Here is a 13,243-nt window from a genome sequence, read left to right as displayed (position 1 = left end):
AGGCTTTGCAAGAAGTGAATAGCAGAGTGCATGTGCTGAATCAAGGTCTCTATGGAGGAAGCCTGAATGAGGTCATCAAGGTATGGAAAGATCTGCATCTCTCTCATGCTGCAAAAGGCAATCACAGGAGCAAGGCATTTGGTGAAAACCCTTGCAGCAGCAGCATAAAGGCCAAAGGGTAAAGCAGAGAACTGAAAATACAAGGAAGAGACACAGAAATACAAATATTTCCTGAAATGGGGATACATAGGGATGTGAAGATAGGCATCATTGAGAGGAAGATAGACCAGGAAAGCTTGAGTAGGAAGAAGAAGAGCCTGACGGGGCAGGATTTGAATAGAAGGGATCTTCTGAAAGGTATTAAGCTGTGAAAGGTCCAGAATGGGACTTTAAGTGCCTTCTTTCCTGGGAACCAAAAACATCCTGGAATACAACCCCTTCCCCCTTTGAGGAACAGAAACTGTTTGGATGGTGGTTTGAGACAAAAGGACCTGAAGTACCTCTGGAAAAAAAGGGCAGAGGTTATTGAGGAGGTTGAGAATGCCTAGAAAGGGAGAAGGGATTACTGCACCATGAAGTATTCCTGATATATTATAGACAGAACCCAAGAGTCCTGCATGATCCTTAACCAATTTGGAAGAGACAAGGAAAGATGAAGAGACAAAGGAACCTGACCTAGAATGGAGGGAAGATGATAGTCTGACAGAACCTGGTTTGTCTGGAAAAGGAAACTTCTGAGTAGACTTAGCAGGAGGAGATTGTCTAGATCCCTTTTTATCTTTGGGAGGAGGATTTGACTGTCTACGTACAAAGACAAGCTTAGAAGGATAATTCCTCTGAAATATAGGAATAGGGAAAACAAAAATATGTTTTAATTCATACAAGGCTTTGCCCCTTTCCTGCAGGGACTTAAAAAGCTCTGCAGCTGCAGTACCAAAGAGATTTCTATTATCAAGGGAAGCATCCATCACTTTAACTTTAACATCATCAGGTAAAGAAAGTTTGGAGGAAAAGCCAAGAATAATGCCTCAACACAGAACCAAAGGCAGCAGCTGTAGAAGAAGCATCAGCTGCATCATAACTACATTTAATAGAATACTGAGACACTTGAGAAGAGCCCAACAAAGACAGGGCCAAAACCTTCCCCTCAGAATCAGGAAGGTCAGAAATAACCTGATAGCCCTGAGAAAAAAGTGCCAAGATATACCAGGTTATATTGGTCTGATAATTAATAGCCCGAAAGGCCACGGTAGCAGTAGTACACACCTTTTTGTCTAGCCTTTCCATGTTCCTAATGTCTTTGTCAAAAAGAAGCAATTTAGTAGAAGACAATACTTTGGAAGATTTGTCAGAATAGACAGACACAACAGAGGAGCCAGCAGAAGGACAGTTGTAAAGAAATTTACAGTCATCAGGCACCTTATAAAACTTGTCGGGTTGTTTTAGTGGCTGGAGGCTTGGAATCAGGAGCCTGAGAAGCTGCTGGAAAAAGTGTCAGACAGGGCAGCTAGGACCAAAGGGACAGCAGAGGGCTTAGGGGACACCATCTGGAGGCATTCATAATAGCTCTTCTGGACATCAGAATCCAGAGTGCAGTCCCATTTAAAACATTCTACCATATAAGAAACAGTATCCTGAAAAGAAAGTTCCCCAAAGGGAGAATCTGGAATAATTAAGTTCTCCTTCTCAGAGCCACAGTCAAATGGAGAAGGAATCTGAGAGAAGTAAGCCAAGGAATCTTCCCCAGATTCTAATTCCTCATCAGAAGAGTTCTGCTCCCTAGGACTCTTAACAGGAATAGATGACCAAGGTGGGGGTTGGAAGAAAACACTCCCAGGGGAGGCTTCAAGGCCATGGGTGCATTAAACAACCCCCTGTGTAAAATCCTGCCATTCACACTGGGGATTTTGGCAGTGGCGGCTGGTGACTTCAAACTATAGGGGGGCTGCAGGAGACTGCTGAATGGGTGTGGCCAATGGGAAGGGGTGTGGCCAACAAAAAGCAGGTGGGGCTATGCTCAAAATCACAATAACTGGAACTTTAATTAAATACGCTGCCCTGGGTGCCAAACCATCATTATGAGAGTCCAATCAAGACAAAACGAAGTGTAGAAGAAAAAAATATTTCAATGCATTGGCTACATAACAACTTACTTAATATCTAGATGGAAACACAAAGGTTGTGAGGCATGAAAAAATAACTTACTTTTTAAATACATTACTGGAATGCCAGTCAAAAGCAGTTATAATTATAATTTATATTCAGCTTTATAAAATTACCAAGTAACATGCTGAATGCAGCAATCTCTGTGATACCCCACTTGTAAAAATGTTCCTTATCCAAAAAAGACCTGCTGCCTGACAGCTATCTACTTGTTTCATAGGGAAGACATGATCAAAGTAAAAATGAACAGCAAACAAGCTCAAGATAAATTATTTAAAGGATTACTGCACAAGTATTGGAACACACATGATATATTGGCATTCTGTTTAGTTTACGGGTAAAGCCTGCAAAGATGACTACAAGTCTCCAACAAATGTAATGAGCTTCTGAAAATACTGTAATCCTGTTCTTTATTACAAATACTGTCATATGCATTTCAATACCCAAGGCTTATACGTTATTAAGTTATGTAAATATTCTCTGCATGGCAAAAACAAAAAGGCTTTCAATGTTGGTAATCCTTTAACAGTATGCTCATTAACGCTTACTTGCATCTTACAATCTCAGACAAGCTTACCTGATGGTCATTAAAGCCTTGCTACTTAAACACAGAGCAATATGCAGTGCAACACATGCATTTTCTGAATAATAATAAGCTTAAATCAACAGTATAAAAATATGACAGAAAACCAGAACATTCTGCAAAATCAAGGACAGATGAAAAGCTACTGTGTAGTACTTATGTCTAGCTTGGATGGGGGAATACTCTGCACACTTACACTGCATAACTGCTCCTTGCCTTGCTCGGGCACATCCAGAGTCACTACTTGGGGGAGTGGGGTGTAACAAGTATGTCACAATTTCAAATGTCTCTGGCTGACTGTGATGGCCTGACACATATGCCATACCTCTCAGCCTTAGAGCAAGAAATCTGGACAAAACCATAAGAAGTGGGACAAACAAAGGCTCAAAAATAAGGGCAATTTTAAATATTGCTCTTATAAACTTAGAAAGATAATAGAGTAGTAGATCTTGCATTAGTATGAATTTTCTGAAGGGTATGAAATCTGAAACTCAAATGTTTGTCATTATTTTCTAACTTCAATCTTTAATAATTTGCCACTAATTTGCCAGAAAACCACAATTTTATAAAAACGGACCAAAAATGTGATGCAAAAATATAAAATATCCACACAATACAGCTGGGAACCTGTCAAAGAAGGGACACTTTTTTAATATTAGCACTGTTAACTTGAGCAGCTGACAAAATAAGAGAATCTACATGCATTTCTGAAATTAAAAGTAATCTATAACTCTGATCATTACAATTATTTATTAATTGTAAATCCTCTACAGTTTCTTCCAAATTTACAATTTTTGCCGTGGGATTATTAGGGGGAGAGCAACATTTTGAGCCAAAATCGGGGACAGTTGAGAGATTTGTATATACCTAATTCTATAAAGCGATTTATTTGCATGTACCTCTCATCCTCACAGGATGCACTGATTGTTTCTATCCCCAGAAATAGTAAGTTCATCTTATGTCCTCCAGGTGCTCCAAGAAAAGTTAGCAATTGTAAGTTCTTCAGCATGTCCTGAGTCTTCCTTGGACCACCTCCCAGTGGGCTGTGGTAGCCGGTGGCATACTCAATAGGTGGTCAAACCACCTCAACTGACTATTCTCAGTCTGGAGGAGAAAAAGTTGTACTCTGAGATCCTCCCAGATTACTGGGTTCCTTTTTCTGCCAGAGAGGAAGCCCAGCTACCCTGCAAAGGAATTTCATTTCTAATCTTGCATCCACGCTACCATCCTTTATTCACTATCCAGAGCTTGTGACCATAGGTGAGGATGGGGGCAATAGACTATCTGGTGAAGTGAAAGCATCATGTGATTCATTTCTCACTTCACCACCACATAATGGTACAATCTCTTAAGTACCCATTCATTCATTTATGTGTCTGAAACTACTCTAACTTTATTCAAGAAAAACATCCTAAGATACTAAAACTTCTATAGGTGAGGTAGCTACTGTTTGACTGAAGAGAGTAATTCACTATTTTTGAGAAGAGAATCATGACTTCTGATTTGGAGGTGACAATTCTTATCCCACTCATTTCTCACTCAGCTGTGAATAACTCCAGTACATGCTGAAGATCACTTAAGAAATCTGCATTACCTGTCAGCTGGTGCCGCGTACTTAATATTCAGTCAGGTGTTTGAAAAAAAAAACATATCTGCTTTAAGAGTTCTTACACACTTGCATGATCTGCCTAAGAAAACTTTCTTAGCTAAAATGGGCACTCCACTACTTTTTGATGAGGTCCCTGAGGCAAGGATATGGGGTATCCAATTCTTTTTAAGGAAATCAGATTGTGAGGCACATATATGGGGTTCATGTACAAACATGTCTCTATTCATATTATACCGAAAATGTTAGAGAAGTATTTTACAAGCTACCTGAATGCATGTAAACTCCAGGATCATCTCACAAAATTTAATTTCATAAAACTAATACCATTTTACATGCCAACCTGCCCCCCTTCCAACTACATATTCATGGTTGGAAAACTGTCATTATTTCATACATTGTACACAAGACTGCCAGAGTAATGACTTTACCATAAGTAAATATACAACAGCAGAACGTGGTATACTTGATTGGTCAATGCTAGTTGAACAGTAATAACAGCTAACTAACCCTCATGACCAGAACCTGAACTTCTGATAAGTGGCTAGCTTGTAAGAGAAATGCTCCTTTCAGCAAAAGCAACTTTATGTGCATCCATCCAAAGTGAAAGACAATGTTGGCAGCATTTACCCCATTGTTTAATAAGGTTAGGAGACTAGAAGTGTCATGAATTGTTTCATATATTTTTATTGCTAAGGTATTCTTTGACCAATCCTCCAGTAATTGCATTTCTTCTAGCACATCTTCCCTCAGTTAATAAGTACGTCTTTAATAGTATTAGCATGTTTTTTTTAAGTGATTAATTTTGTGAGATAATTTATTATGACAGTCTTTTCAAGATTAGACATTCCATTCTCATAATATGGCAACTGTGGCTCCATTTTTTAGATATGCCATACTGCATATTACAAATAAAATATATGCAGCGACAGTAATTCTGTCTTGAGTGCTGCTGCTGTCGAGACTGAAAGATCTTGTGAGACAGTAGGGGAATCCCCTGATAATGATAAGCTAGCCTAGGGCACATGGAGTGTGTAACTCAGAGTTACAGTAACATAATTTATCTTTAATAATTATGTTACCTTTCTTATAATACTTGTCTGACATTCTTCATAGAAGCTGTCTTCTGATGTTTTCTTTCTGTAATGTTTGTCTTGAGGAAAAAGGAGAGGTGAATGAGGAGAAACAGCCTGTTTGTTCTACTACTCAGCAGTAAATGGTGATGGCGGAGGCTTTCTTATTGTTAAACACAGATATCGGACCCCTCCTTATGCTTTGCACCAAGAAGGATTCTCATTCTCCATGTAAGTGTCTCCTTCTTGACTATTCAGACCAGGACTAAGGAAGAAAGAAGAAGTTTCTAATTTTCGCCAAGCTAAAACCACCATTAGCCACTCATGATGCCTACTACTATAACTGAAACATGTATGAATCCCAAGTATTCTAAAACCAGCAAAAAATTTAGTTTTATATGATGAGGAGGTTAAATGAAATAAAGTAGCCATTTCTTTTAAATAAACTGAGATAAAGTTTTTGCGAATATTAACTAATGTTCCATGCACCGACATATTTTCATCAGTTTAAAACCCCATGGATGGCAGCAGCAAATACATATTTTGCTAATCTATTACCTGGGCTAATACAGAATCTGAAAGGTCTTCAAATGCCAGATGCCTTAGCACACTATGGTGCATTTTTTATCTCAGGACATAACCCCCAACTCCTCCATTTTTAATGCTTGGTTTGTCATGGAAAAATTCTGTAGGCTTACACTGGGATCCAAATAACATGGCAAAGCAATTCAAAGAGAAGCTAGTGTGTTACACATACATACCACTACACCAAGAAGAAAAGAAACTCTGTACTTACTTACTACTACTTTTTTTTCAGCTGCTGCTGTGTCACGTTGGTCCAACGATTCAGCGAACGAAATTAGGCTGCCAAGGCAAGCAAATAAAATCCACCACAAGTCCACAACTGAAACTGGCTGCAACTGTTTGCTTCTCGCTCTTTTCCTAGCACAAAAAGCCTGGGAAGAGAGCGACAACCAATCAGCAGCCTTTAGCCCAGCAAGCACATCATGACGTGCCTGCGGACGTCGCAGTCCGAGCCCCTTCCAATTCTATGCGGTTTGGAACCGCATAGACTTCTGGGCATCACAATGATACCTTCATTACACCACCGGGCTGCAATCAAAACAAAAAAAAAATCTGTTTAAAACCGCTGCAGCCCAAGGTGGTTAAAGTGCGCATGCGCGTACTTCCGAGTCGCGGATTCGAATTTTACATTAAACAAATAAAAAACAGCTGCTACACACAAGAAAAGGTATTTTTTTTTTTTTACATTTTCTTCTTCTTTTTAGCTGAGGGGGCTGCAGTCCGGCAGTCCGATGCCACGAGCCGCCCCTGGATTTTGGAGAACAGAGGAGATGTGTTTTGTTTTCTACTTTTTTCAAAGGAACATCAGTCCTAAAGACATTAGGAGGTTCAGACCCTTGCCAACATTCATTCATTCATTCATTCATTCATTCATTCATTCAATGTAGTGGGAATCGCCTACCGAACAAGAATCTGCGAACACCCCTCAGTCCAACGGATATGATCAGCCTAGGCTTCCCCTCAACATCTGCAATGGATGTCTGCAAAGCTTCCTAGAATGTGCAAGAAGCCAGATCCATGTCACCCTCCAAAATGGTCATGGTAGAGGAATCCAACTGAACAATCTGACGATTCTCTGGACTTTCACCAGTCCCGAGAGAGAGATATCTGGGGGGAGGCAGTATAAGCAGCAGAATCTTACCTGACTTTTTTGGTCTTCTTGACAGAAGGCTGTCCCTAGCGAAGGAATGATTCTATCGCACCCTGTGCCAACAACTTAAGACACTGGTTCTCTAGGTAGACAGACAAGGAGGAGACGACTACAAAGGGTCTTGGAGACCATTGCTTGACAAGTCGAGTACGAAGTATGGTCGTGAGAAGCACCCAAGCAAAACAGACACTGCTTGTGACTGTCCTTATGGGAAGTCGGTCTCCAACAGTGACATTTTCTCTTTCTGAATGACATGTAAACTCACAATCAAAGAAAAACAAGATAAGAAGAAAACCTTAACAGGCCACATATCTGAAAACAGCCTGGTTACCGTCACAAACAAAGAAGCATTCAGAATGATGGTCAAAGATGGTACTTGGATTGGTGGCAAAGAAGTTCTGAGGTAGGTATGTCTGTACATCACCTTTTTGCCATACACCGAGTGGGGAGCAAATATATGACTTAGGACGTCCTGGGGGGGGGGGGGGGTTATGTCTTACCATAACATTCCATCTGTGTTGTTGATCTTCATATATTCTTGACTGATGGGTTATGATTCCGATCCTTGGAACCGATCTATCCGTTATATAGCTCGCGCCAGCCAAAAAACTCTCGAGCTAATAGTCTACCCATAATGCCCCTCTTTACATTACTTCAAATTGAGTTTGCGGACTTATAGAACAATAGAAGGAAACTAATCCCAAATGAAGAAGACATATCCATGGAGTGTCCTAACAGAAAAACCCAGGAGAAAAGATTGCTCCACCAGGAATCCACAGGAGGGGGAAGGAGGGTGAGACGCCAAGAACAGATGAAGACTGACAACACAGATGGAACGTTATGGTAAGACATAACTTTTTTATCTGATGTTGTCAATCTTCATCTATTCTTGACTGATGGGACAGAGTCCCCAGCTACTTTAAATCCTGGCTGGCCCTCTGGAAGGATATTCCTGAGAACCAAAGAACCAAAGGCGGCTCTGCCCCTGGAGACCAAATCCAATTTGTTATGAGTAATAAAAGTATGCAGAGCAGCCCATGTTTCTGCTGCGCATATTTCACGCATAAAAGCTTTAGAATAGAAAACAGCTGAAGTAGCCATAGATCTGGTGGAATGTGCCTTCACTGGCATTGGAAGCTTTAGATTCTGTTATAAATGAAAGTAATGCAATCTCTTAGCTATTTTGAAAAGGTAACCTTAGAGACAGATTTCACTAACGTTGTGCCAGAGAAGGAGACAAATAACTGTTCTGACCTCCTAAAATGTTTAGTTCTGTTGAGACAGAAATGTAACTGTCTGTGAACATCTAAAAGGTGTTAGCGATATTCGCCTTTATTGGAAAAATGTGGAAAGAAGACAGGTAAGTGTATAGTATGATTAATGTTGGACTTGAAGACCACCTTACAAAGAAAGGAAGGATTGGCCCTGAGTGTAACTCTATACTTACGGAAAATTAAGTAAGGGGACTTTGAATATAAGGCTTGCAATTCAGAAACTCATCTTGCAGAGGTGATAGCTATAAGCAGAAGGGTTTTTCAGGAGAGGAGCTTTAAATCACAAATAGCTGCTGGTTCAAAGGTGGAAAGTACCAGTGATTGCAAGACAATAGTCAGGTCCCATGGTGGTAGAGGATCTTTAAATGGCGGCTTTACACAGATGGCTCCCTTGAAGAAGACCTTAAAAGTCTGTGTGAAATTAAGGATAGATCTCTGAAGCAATTATGAAAGTTAGAGATGGCAGCTAGAATGACCTTAACAGCAGAAGCGGAGGCTCACCTACCTAAACAAATGGCCAACAATTCTAAAACTTTTTCCACTGGGGCTGAAAAGGGATAGAGGCCACCATCGCAACCCCATTTAGAAAATCTCTTCCATTTACTGAAGTGTAGATTCCTCGTGGATGGTTTATGGGATGCCAGCAAAATTTTTTGTACTGGGGAAGGAATATCACCATGCCTGGCAACTAATGGAATTGGAGGAACCAAGCAGTTAGCTTGAGACTTTGAAGAGTGGGATGCACCAGTCCTTGAGGATGAGACAAAGTCCAGAACTGGGTCCAGAATCCATGGATGATGAACTACATTAGGCCATAGAAAGGGAAAACAAATTTGTCAAGGCAAGAAGGGTGCAATGAGGATTACTTCACTGTTCAACCTGGCTGCTTTCTTGAGGAAAAGAGGGATCACAGGGAAAGGAGGAAAGACATATAGGAGACCCGTGGGCCAATCCAGGAGAAGACTCATCTCTTAGGGACTACCCCTGAGGGGGAATTAGAGCAAAGTAGCCTCTACACTTGTTATTTTGGGGTGAAGCAAAAAGGTCGTAGCAAGGCTGGCCCCAGCAATGAAAGATCTTCTTTGCTACTTTGGGACTGAGAAACCACTCGTGAGGCATTAGAATGCATCTGCTTAGTTTGTCTCATCACATTTGAACTCCCTGGGATGTGCATTGATATCAGAAAGTGGTTGGAGGGAATGGCCCATTGCCACACTCGGAGGGATTCTCAACACAGGGGATAGGATTTGGTTCCTACTTGCTTGTTGATGTACCAAACTACAGACATGTTGTCTGACTGAATTGCAATTGTTCCTTGAGGTAGGGCAAAGTGAAATGCTTGCAAACCTAGTAGCACCGCCCTCAGCTCCAGAATGTTGATATGCAGATTGGCCTCAATTGGGGACCAAGTGCCTTGGACTGTCTTTCCCAGATAGTGCCCCCCCCCCCCCAATCTGGGAGTCATCCATGGTCACTATGGCTTTGGGTTGAGGAGGTACAAAGGGGCAGACCAGAGAATTTGTTTGGATTCCATCCACCAGGACAGGTCCTTTTTGCAGTGACTGGTGGTAAGTATGGGGTGGTTCACTGAGTGGGTTAGAATGGACCACTGATTCGCAAGAAGCCATTGCAGTAATCTCATGTGAAATTTTGCTAGGGGGACCAGAGTGATCGTCACTGCCATAGACCCTAACGCCTGAAGCACTAGTAGGGCTGATACTTTGAGCACAGGAGAGAATGAACTAGAGATTTTATTTTCTGTAATTTGTGGGCAGGTAGAGAGGCGAGGCCACACAAGAGAGAGTGTTGAGATGAGCTCCGATAAATTCTGTATCCTCAGAGGGGATCAGTTGAGATGTTGTAAGGGTGACAGTGATGCCTAGATGCAGGAAAAATTGCAGGATGAATTCTGTCACCTGTAGCAGTAAATGTCTGGCAGAAGCAGTGATCAGCCAGTCGTCCAGATATGGAATCACCCAGAATCCATGCAGTCTCAAGTGAGCTGTTACTGCTGCCAGACATTTGGTGAATACCCTGGGGGCTGTGGTGAGAGCAAAGAGCAGCACCATGAACTGATAGTGACTGGCTCCTAGCAAGAAGAAGAGAAACCTTGAGTGTTTGTCCATTTTTATGTGGTACGTGTCTTGATAGTCTGTAGAGTACATCCAATCATTTTCCTACAGAAAGGGAAGTAGTGACTGAACCATGACCATCTGGAATTTGGACTGTTGAACAAATTTGTTTAGAATGCTGAGATCCAGGATTGGTCTCCAGTCCCCTGTCTTTTTTGGCACCAAAAGGAACCTTGAGTAAAATCCAGATTATATCTGGTCTGGTGTGACTTCTTGGATGACTCTTTCTTTCTAGCAGCTTCTGTACTTCCAAGGCTGCTTGGTCCACCTGACTAGGTGGAACATCAGGGAGTCCTGCTCGAGTTCTTGGATAAAGAGTGAAAGGGATAAGGTAACCTCTGGAAATAATTCTTAGCACCCAGGCATCTGTGATTACTTGTCGCCAAGCTGTTGGGCGCAAAGAAAATCTTCCTGTGACTGCCTCCAGAAGTAAGCAATTGTTCCTCGATACGGTTGACTAGAGAAAGACTCCGCAGAACCCTGGTTCTGCGAGCCACCTCTGTCTCTAGGATGGCGTCTTCCATTAGAACTCCCTCCTCTGCTCCGAGGGGAACCTGCACCACGTGTGTCCTGGGAAAGCCTCTGGGACTTCTTAAACCACATCTTATCACTGCTCTGATCCCTGGAATAGGCACGCTGGGGAGCAGAAAAATATATGTCCACTGTAGACAGGGTATTTCCATCTTTCTCACACCTGGATAGAGTTTCTTTAAATTTGGGGCCGGACACGGAAGATCCAACAAAAGGAACTCTGACGAAGAAGACTTGAATGGCTCTGCAAACTCACACAGGTGCATCCAAGCATGTCATTGAATTGCAATACCTGAACCGGCTTGACCTGGTCGCCCCTTCGGCTGCATGTGCAATGAGCCTCATGGACGAATTTGAGATAGACACCAGGGTAGCCAACTAGAAGGCCACTTGTTCTTGGACCCCCTCAGTTACTGCTCCTGCTACAGTATCCAATAGTTCCTTGCTCAGATCCCTCTGAAGTCTAGTGAAATGTGCCATGAAGTTTAACGACCTAATGGTAAAGGTTGATGATGTGTAAAACCGCTTCCCAAATCTGTCCATTGCCCTTGACTCCTGGTTAAGGGGATGAACAGTGGAACTTTCCTCAGCCAGTTCCTTTTTAGTGGCAGCTGCTACCACCATGGCATCTACTGCTAATCCTTTTGCCCAGTACTGATGATCCTCGGGAGCAGAAAGTATTTTATCTGGTCTCCGGAGAGTCGGTTCTATTGAATCAGAGGCATTCCAAGCTCACTGAGCGATGAATTTAATAAGACAGTCAGCAGGAGGAGTCACCCAGGAAGTAGATGGGTTTGCAAGTACACAGACTCCTCATAGGAATAGTGTTTGGACTTCCAGTTACCCCTCTGTTTTGAGTACCTCCAGAATGTCTCCATAGGAGACGTCTTCCACGGGTGACAGGTGGGAAACCTCCCCTCACTGAAATCTGTGTCCTCTGTGATGGACTCAGAAATCACCACTCATGCAAATAACGGTTAACCACATTAGAAAAACACAGCCATCTTACATCAACACACACGCTAGGTTAGCCACATCATATCAAAATGCCATACACACTGTATTAACCACATTAATATGCACACATTCAGTCATATCCATATCGTACTGGCACATTCACACAAACAGTGGATTAATCACAAACTGCTACATGTGCAGATATGATGGGATAATGAGACCATGTGTACATACATATACAGACAATGTCACATCACCGCATATACAAATACAGTGGGATAACATAACATTTTCACATATATACAAAATCATTGTGTTAACCACATTGCCGCATACACACAAACAAAATTATAACATGAGAAGCATGACATTCTCTAAGACAGCAATGAATGCTTTTATTCTCAATTTACATCCATGTATTTACATGAAGTCACTGTTAAGGGTTTATAATCACCAGTGCAAACATAATGCAAATACTGTTTTAACTGCTTCAATCATCTGCTTCTGCAATACATAACAGGTGACACCTTCGGCAGAAAATCCTCATAAAAGATCATGGCTTTAAAGAGAATGCCACTTACAGCAAGCCAAGAGGCACTCCAAAGATAATAGCTATGGAAACAATATTACCTTGGGAAGTGAGGAAGGCATGGTGGAAAAAATACCACAGATGTCAAGCAGAATGATGCATACAATTCTCATAATATAACCTTAAGACAACCTTAGGATCATACATGACAGTTTCAAAAAATTTCCAAGACTGCTGTCGTTTAAAACTAAATATGTTAAGACACTTACCTTAATGTGAGTGACATAGCAGGGGTGGCCTGAAGACAAATTATCTGTCAGTTCTTGCAAAAGTGACGGATATAAACCATCTCCGAAGACTGGTACAGCAATGCAACCATCAGGCAGCCTATGCAAACGGTAATTCTTGTCAAGATATCCTTTTTTCTCTAAATACTTCCTGTAAGAAACACAAAGTAATTTCTGTCATCACTGTCATGTTTTGTTACTATAATTCAGTTCAATCCATATTTCAATCTATTAAAAAACTGCGGTGGTGGTGCTGCAGTAGCGTTGTCGCCTCAAGGTTAGACGTTGCCCATTCGATTCTCAGTTAGAGCGTCTTCTGTGTAGCGACATGCGTGAATGGGCGTTCCTTCGTTGAAGGTTGTACGTTTGGCAG

General features: G+C 41.6%; 1 protein-coding gene across 1 annotated transcript in view; it reads right to left on the bottom strand.

The window, feature by feature from the left end:
* The window catches only part of TRMT12 (tRNA methyltransferase 12 homolog), a 452,768-nt gene that overhangs the window by 343,078 nt on the left and 96,447 nt on the right, over positions 1–13,243 (bottom strand). The window contains exon 2 of the mRNA XM_044057512.1: positions 12,853–13,021. Coding sequence (XP_043913447.1) covers positions 12,853–13,021 — 169 coding nt within the window. The remainder of the gene's footprint in view (positions 1–12,852; positions 13,022–13,243) is intronic.

This window comes from Protopterus annectens, chromosome 15.part0 (genome assembly GCF_019279795.1).
Source record: "Protopterus annectens isolate FY-2018-M chromosome 15.part0, PAN1.0, whole genome shotgun sequence".
Taxonomy (NCBI): domain Eukaryota; kingdom Metazoa; phylum Chordata; order Ceratodontiformes; family Protopteridae; genus Protopterus; species Protopterus annectens.
The sequence above is the reverse complement of the archived record's forward strand: the minus strand, read 5'-3'. Positions and strand labels throughout refer to the sequence as shown.